This window comes from Gossypium hirsutum, chromosome A08 (genome assembly GCF_007990345.1).
Source record: "Gossypium hirsutum isolate 1008001.06 chromosome A08, Gossypium_hirsutum_v2.1, whole genome shotgun sequence".
Classification (NCBI taxonomy): domain Eukaryota; kingdom Viridiplantae; phylum Streptophyta; class Magnoliopsida; order Malvales; family Malvaceae; genus Gossypium; species Gossypium hirsutum.
Genome location: NC_053431.1, coordinates 11,507,163 through 11,515,250, shown reverse-complemented (window position 1 = coordinate 11,515,250; position 8,088 = coordinate 11,507,163). Strand labels below are relative to the sequence as shown.

Genomic DNA, 8,088 nt, shown 5'->3' with positions numbered 1-8,088 from the left:
CCTTCATGATTTAAAAAATTGGAGCTATACAGCCTTCATTATTTTACCCACCGAAACCAGACAAATTGTACTGTTTAAATGCATTTTAGATTTTTATGACCATACAGTATATTAGTGGGTCAATATGGTAAATAGACGAAAAGCGAACAATTACGTGGCATCCTGGGGTGGCAATAACTTTACATAAAGTTGAATAAAAAATATAAAAATTAAAAAAGCCCGCGACCTAAGCCTAAAGCCTCTCTCGAACTCACGCCCTTCCTTTTCCGAATCTCTCTTAACAAAAAAGCCCCTGGAACGGTTCCTAAATTACGAAATTAGTAATCTCAGAAAATCATTGACGAGAGTAAAAAGGGAAATCCTTTATTCTTCAATCGATCTACCTCACTGCGACTTGGCGAAGAAACTAAGAAATTAGAGAGCTCCAAAAGCAGCAGTTGATTAGTTAGCTGGAAACCTGACGCCATGTCAACGGGAGAAATGGTTTCCCGGTCACCTCTATACAAGCCTCTCAACCAGCTCACCGAGGATGACATTTCTCAGGTCACTCGCGAAGATTGCCGCCTTTACCTCAAAGAAAAAGGTCTCTTTCTCTTCTTCTATTTTTTTTCCTTTCTGTTTGCCTCTTTTGGAAAGTGTGTGTGAGAGTGTGTGTTGTTTTTAATTTTGAAATCCTTTTGTTTTTCTTTGCTCGTAGGGATGCGGAGACCTTCGTGGAACAAATCGCAGGCGATTCAGCAGGTCATCTCACTGAAAACTCTTCTAGAAACGACATCGGATTCTGAAGCTGTCGAAGCTTCCAAGAAACTTCACGTTCCCTTCCCGCAAAATCCGCCTCGTGTGCGTGGAATTTTTTTATTATTTCGTATAAATATATTTTAAATTTTTTTTTTGTGTTCGAGGCATGAAAAGCAGGACACATATCTCTGGAACTTTTCTCTTTTAGTCAAACCAGTTGAATTAAATAAGAAATTTTGCAGTTCGTTTCTGATTCAACCGTTCAACCGAATGAAACGACACGGCATAAAGGGATCTCGGTCCCGGTAAACGAATCCGTTCCTCGCATCCGTTCAGATCCCTCGGAATTCAAATTTTCTCGCGAAAATTCCGTTCAAACCGCCGTCTCTGCTAATGATTCTGTTTCTCCAAGGTTGTTTGTTAAATTTACTCTCTGTTGTCTCCATGTTCTAATAACCCTAGTTTTGCATGGAATAAAGCATTTGACCTAAGTTCAAAGCATCTGAGGGCCTTGAGTATCCTTTTCTATAGGAAATTAGATCCAATATTATTTTGGTCAAGCTTGTTCGTGACTGAATGTTTCTAGAGTCAACGGTATAAAATTATCATTTCAACGTGAATGGAACGAGAATTTGCACATGTGCACGGATATCTGCTTGGTATCTTACTTTTCCGGATTTTTTGCTTGCAATTATTATCAAGTCTATCGGTCAACAATAACGGCTTTCCAATCATAAGTCCCCCCCCCCCAACACTATTAGACGTACAATCTGGACGATCCTATGAGTTATTCACATTGCTATGCAATAAAGTTCTAACCATAAATTGGTGTATAACTAGATGGTGCATATTTGTGTCACAAGTGGCATGGGATGCATGGGGGGATGGATGCTGGTATTAAACATATGTTAAATGAGGTGGTGTTACCCTAACTGTTGATTTATTTAGTTTGTAAGTCATAACAGTGTAACTCTAGAGGGATCTTGATACTATAACTGTTATAATAGAGTAGTTGATTGGTCTCACCATTAAAATGGAATGATGTTGTAGATATAAAAGAAATGTTAAGTTACGGGCCAGAGTATGCACTGGTTGGATTGCTAGACTAACATCTTATATGCTAATTAGAGCACTTGTTTTTTGACTTCTTACAAATTAATGGCTTTTCCATGGTTGTTATTACTTCTTGAAGTTCTTAGACTGAAGAATTCTCAACTGTCCAGATCTGCGAGTGTAGCCAAAGAGCCATCAGGACAGATGACAATTTTTTATTGTGGGAAAGTGAATGTCTATGATAATATACCTGGTTGTAAGGTCATATACCTTCCAATTTTCTTTGTAGTTCAGACATCAGAATAGTATCTCATTGTGTAAGCAAATAGATTTACATTGGTTTTGCAGGCGGAAGCAATCTTGCAGTTTGCTGCAAGCCCAGTCTCATTTCCACAGGAAACTCTAGTTGATCAAAGGACCTCGCCATTGTCCATTCCATGCCATGTACAGGCTGCAGGTGATAAAGTAAGCCAACGTTCACCAGGGGTTATATTGTCATCAATGCAAGCAGGTAAACTTTTGGGTTGAGTTAGGTGTTTTTAACTTCCGCTTCATAAATGCATGAGATACCAGGTCTCTTTCCGTCTCTGCTGAGTGCCATTTGTAGTTTGTGTGACTTGGAGCAGTAAAAAGGAGATAAAAGCAAAACTATGTTTCTGCATGACCGAACGTGTTTTAGTTTATAATGAGTCACATTATAATCCAATGGTAACTATGGATGTTAATTTACTAGGTTGGTTTCAAGTTGCTGCTGAAAATGGATAAGACGTAGTGCCTAGGTAGCAAGATAAGTTCTCTTCTGATTACTTACATGCTACTTTCATTTTCTTTACAGTGAAGGTTGCAGAAAACTGTCGATTTCCTCGAGATGACTGCAATGTATCTTATGAAGACAGCCTTGGTAAATGCTTCCTTATAATAATTTCATAAATCTCTCCATTTCCTTTAATGGGAGGGAGTGACGATGCATGCTTCTTAAAAATTTCCTATATCTGCTTTACATCTGTGCTTAGCACCTCTCTATGATTTATGGTTTGAGGTAATGGATTTGCCCTTGTCATTTTCTGTCCATAAATGCTGAGTAGCTGTACATTGGTCTTGATTAGATTTTAATTTTGGTTTAAAACTTGTCTTTTCAGCATCAGGCTCTCTGCATTGGACAATAAACTGTGTATCTTTTAAGTAATTGAACTACTGCAGGTGCAAGTGTGATGCCATTCCTCGATTTAGTGAATTATGATTGAACCTTCTCCTTTTTCTTTAGTTCTAGTGCTCGGGATCTCTATGTTGTCTATACTTCTTATCATCTCCATATGATGTTAATATTGCAGCCTCCAGGTGTCCCTCCCCCCCATCCGTGTTTTCCTTGTTTCATGTGCCCTTTCTGCTGGCTGTAACCTAGAAGACCAGGACTGCATCTGTTTCCGGTCTTTTTTTTGTTATACTAATTGCAGTTGCACACAAGATATGTGAAACTTTCCTCCTGATTTTGATCATGGTGAGAACTGTTGTTTTAATGAACTTATGAACTTGGTCCTGAGCAGACTTGACAGCATCCAAACATGTTTTTTTTTTTTGGATCACATGAATCCTGCACTGCTTCTAACTATTTGAGAACTGCAGTTATAGACCCCCCCCACCCCCAAAACCAAAATTCTCTTCCTCAACCAAGTTTAGGTCTACAGTCTACACATTGCTTGTCTGCTTGGGTAGATATTGCTGATATTTGACCTACAGCTTTTTGGGCCATTGACGGCATGATTATATCCTGTTTCTTGTTTCTTTGATATGAAATAGGACAGTATGTTTTCTTAGGCGGTGTCCTACCATGATGGACTAACTGACCTTGATTCTGGACCATGACAACTTTGAATGGACCTTTATAAAATCTCAAGGTATACATGTGTTCTGAGAGCTGATGTGGTAAAGAAAAAGAAAATGTCATTTGGCATGCATTTTCAGTTTTTCTGTTGATTTAGTTAGCTAAAGCCATCTGCAACCTGGCCTGCAGGTTTGTTACAGTTTTGGCTTATTAGCATCTATGTTGCTCAAAGGGTTCTTTTTTCTTGAAGCGCCCATGTCCAACACTCATGTTTGACGTATGGATATGGGGATATTAACTTGGAAGGATCCTCCAAATATATGAAAAATCTTAATATCCGTTTCAGATACGCACCTGTAGACAACATTCATGCCCAAGTCTGAGTAACAGAGATTAGCATTCTCTGAATATTGCTTTCTATTACAATATAGCGGAACAGTAGAAGCAGATTTTCACTTTTGGTTTTTATTTATTTAGGAATTGGGAACATAGTTTGCGGCTCAAGACTTATTTATTCCTCAAGTGAAACTGGATTACGAGTTAGAGTTATTATTATTTTGTTGATTCTTGTTTTAAATCTGTTTATAGATAAAACATTACTGAAACTGATACACTGGAAAGCTCATCTCCGTGATAAAACCATTTTTGGTTTATGGTCATTAAGGTCATTGATTAATCTAGCAATTAATGAATGACAAGAAAACAATCCACCATGGTATTTTCCAAATGTACAAGATGATGGTGTTTTTATGTGCTGATGATATCAATTTTCTTGTAACTTGCTTTCAGAAGGTGCCACTAGCAGAAACGCATTGTTGCAAAGATATCTTGAGAAAAAGAAAGACAGGTATCTTCCATGACGTATATTTCCCTCTTTAGAATTAAATAAGCACACAATCTAGTTTGCTTTGCTGTTTGTTTCTCATATCCCTGTTAGGTGAAGGTTTAAGAACAAGAGAAAATTGGCAACATCTTCATCTCGTACCTTAGACATCTACTTGAATCAAATGGGGGATCAGTTCTCAAATGAGCAGTCGAAGCAAAGTGAATCATATTCTTCTACTTAAGCTCGACCACCTCACACACCGCTTTGGTGCAGCTCCATGGAAAATCTTCCCAAGATTGCCAATGTCACTACTCATCCTGATGGCAAAGGTGACAATTTCTTATCTCTTGCATATCATGTCTTGTCTTTATGCGATAATGGGGTTTGAACCTTGGAAATCCAGGAAAATTTTGATATGAATGATTATTAGCTCTCCTCCATGCTATATGATATGCGAATGTCCCGTTCCAAATGCATATAACTGAATTTGAAAATGCCACCACAGTGCAAATTTCATGATCATTCTACAAGTTTCCTGTAATATTTAGGTACATCGCCTATCATAATGTGTAACTTGGGTTGATCCCAGCCACCGGAAAGGAAGAGCTATTACTTGCTGCTGGTCTTGCCTGGAAAGATATCCTTGGGCTTTTGTCATATCATAAACTTCTTTTATAGCTCAACATATTTCAATTTCCTGTACTAAAACGCATCATATTTGTACAATCGACTGGCATAACTTTAATGAACTGGTTTTGGTAGACCAACAAATTATCACTTTTCACTCCATAATGTATAACGATTTCACTTTTTTCTACTTATTATACAAATTATCATCACATGGAAATCGAAATAAACGAGATCTGATTGCCATATTGCAGATATATTCGAAGTATGATGTTGGACCAGCATTCAGCGATTATAGCCCATGTTGACATGGATGGCGCTGGAGTGCCGACAGAGTAGCTGTCTTCCTTGTAAGAGTTCGTAGCATTATGTTAAGACATGTTGTATTTGTTGCGGCCATTATTATTAATCTAAATGAGGAATTTAGTTCAGGTTAACTAACAATCAAAAAGAAAAACGTCATTCAATCCGCTTCTTTCCAGTTTACAAAAAGTAGAAAGTGATCCTAGTGGAATATGAACCACTTGCATATTAAATTGCCCCCCAAGATAACTCTTTGCTGTGCTGGTGTTATGTGGGTGGATTTAATTTGTAAATAGCGTAGATTCCATTGGGAATGATTCAGTAATGTTTATCTCTTGATTAGATAAGGCGATGGTTTTTTAAAAAAGAATAAAAAAACCGGCCACGAGGCTACGACCCACTGATGCAAGCCATGGTGAATGTGATTAATAATTAATCAGTGATGTCATGTCCTACTACAAGTGGCCTAGGCTACCTCAGCCTCACACTCTCGCATCTTACTATGAACCGAATTATGGCTACTGTTAATTCATCCCCTCTGTCTTCTTGTGTTTTTCTTTATGCATGCTTTTCCGCTCACTTAAAATAATAATAATAAAAGTGGGTCCGTTGTTGCTTTTGTGATTAACATGATATGCCTTTCAACCTGTTCATATTGCACACCATGATTTTGATTAAGAAAGCTACCGAAGTCTGGCCTTGCTTTTACATTGCAATTGCATCCCGAGTCTACCAAGTTTGATATAATAATAGGGGTTTCTTTTTATACCAATACAATGTATATCAGTATCTTTGAAAATTGAAATAAACAACCATAAAATCTCTGATTACGAAATATATATTAAAGAAAGATGTTGAGAGGATGGGGGTGGGGGGGAAGGAATGAATTGAATGAAAAGCCGAGTAGTACAGGTTATGAATTAATTAGCGTGGGCAGAAGGATTGGATAATCACTGTGATGGTTGCATTGTCTTGTCTTTGCCTAGCCCATAGTAGTGAGATACAGAGATACGTATCAGAGGAACGTCATTTCCAACAGTGGTAGTATCCTATTGTATTTAATTTGATATGGACCTTTGAAAATAACAATTTTATTTGGGGTTAGTATGGTTATTGGTGTACTGTGTTTAAAAAGAAGGAGAGAAAGGAACAAATATACACTTAAAGGTGATTTTATATGGCAGTTTTGTTTCGATTCCCCCAAAGGCCAAAAACACCGCCACTTGCTTTATTTATTTATTTGGTATAGTAAAGAAGGGGAGGAGCATGAGCATGTGCGTGCGTATTTCCAGGTATTGAAAATAATTCAAAGGTCTAACCAAAGTCAAGCCTCGAAGGGGCAAAGGGAAATGTTGGTTTTGTTAAATAAAAGACATTACATTAGTGGCTGTGAAATGCATCTCATCACACCATGTGACTTCTCCACTACCACGCCACCTCACCTCCTCATGTCTTCTATTTAATATTCAACCAAAATCCTGCAACTCCATGTTTTTCTTTTACCCACTAAAACCATTGTATTTTTATTATCTAATTTAAATTTCAAATTATAATATAATATTTTTAAAAAATTAGTTATAAGAATTAATTGAATTAATCATGTTGAAATTTCCAACATTTCAAGTCGACTAAAATAAAAACAATATAATTTAAATAGTTTTTTTTTGAAAAAATAATTATTGGTAAAGTAATAAAAATGTAAATAAGTTTATTGACGAGGTTATGGTTGTGTTATCTATATAACACTATTAATATATTACTTTTGTTTTATAATTTTGAAAAATTTTTAATTTTTAATTAAGTTGATGTCTGATTAACTTATGATATTAATTCAGTTAGATATAGATATAAATAAATTAAAAGTAGAATGAAAACATTCATTGGCGTTCCCTAAATTATAGTTTATGTTTAAAAATTATTAGCATTACATTTTTAAAGTTTATGATTACAAAATTTATAAGATGAAAACAAATATATATATATATACACAAAAAATTGAATTGGCTTACATATATAAAAACATACTATTCATTTATCTTGTAATTTATCTAATACAATATATTCCTATGAAAGAAATACAAAATATGGAAGTTTTTATCAAACAGAATACAATAGAATGGAGGATACCAACTTTTGATTTAACGCAAGCAAACACACGATTCGTCATTATTTGGCTAATTCCGTTGTTTTCCATCAACACGACGTCCTTTCCTCCTTTTCTTCAATTCATCTAATTTATTATCATTTCCGGACTCTCATGTGCTCATTTCTGTCTTCAATAAAATAACGGTAAACTTCATTGTTACAAACTAAATGATGGGGAAGTTTTTGTTTTTAATTATTTAATTAAAAATTTTATAATTTGGTAAGTCATTATATTGTTAAAATTGATATTATATGATTTTTTCTGTTTGCAACTGTTTGTACCAATTGAATTTTTTTTTCTCTTCTATAGTTCTTTTTTTATTATTATTAAACAACTTTGGATGTTACAAATATACAAATTAAAATTCAAATAACTTTTTTCCCTGATCTCTGACACTGAACATTAGATCAACTTGAATTTAAGGCATATTTTCTACTCATCGATGGGTACTGTCATTGAATTGTCGCTTAGAGCTTGCTGGTGAAACATTTTTAAAAAAAACTTAATAGCCCAGTGACTTAAATATTTTTTTTAATAGTTCAGTGATTTAAATAAAAACTTTTGAATAGTTCA

The 8,088-nt window shown here is 35.4% G+C and overlaps 1 protein-coding gene across 12 annotated transcripts; it reads left to right on the top strand.

Annotated features, from left to right (window-relative positions):
* The first annotated feature begins 241 nt into the window (after positions 1-241).
* Positions 242-5,694, top strand: LOC107951235 (protein TIFY 4B). 12 transcript variants are annotated; one of them, XM_041075858.1, is made up of 11 exons: positions 243-583; positions 698-840; positions 981-1,150; positions 1,962-2,052; positions 2,140-2,302; positions 2,627-2,692; positions 2,931-2,991; positions 3,123-3,289; positions 4,403-4,460; positions 4,551-4,768; positions 5,321-5,694. In XM_041075858.1, the coding sequence occupies exons 1-7, from the start codon at positions 466-468 to the stop codon at positions 2,975-2,977; spliced, it is 798 nt and encodes a 265-aa protein (XP_040931792.1). In that variant the 5' UTR covers positions 243-465; the 3' UTR covers positions 2,978-2,991; positions 3,123-3,289; positions 4,403-4,460; positions 4,551-4,768; positions 5,321-5,694. The 12 variants fall into 12 exon arrangements, with proteins under 12 accessions (XP_040931788.1, XP_040931787.1, XP_040931791.1 ...); XM_041075854.1 differs by lacking the exon at positions 2,931-2,991 and having other exon boundaries at positions 242-583; positions 4,406-4,460; XM_041075853.1 differs by lacking the exon at positions 2,931-2,991 and having other exon boundaries at positions 242-583.
* The last annotated feature ends 2,394 nt before the right edge of the window (positions 5,695-8,088 follow it).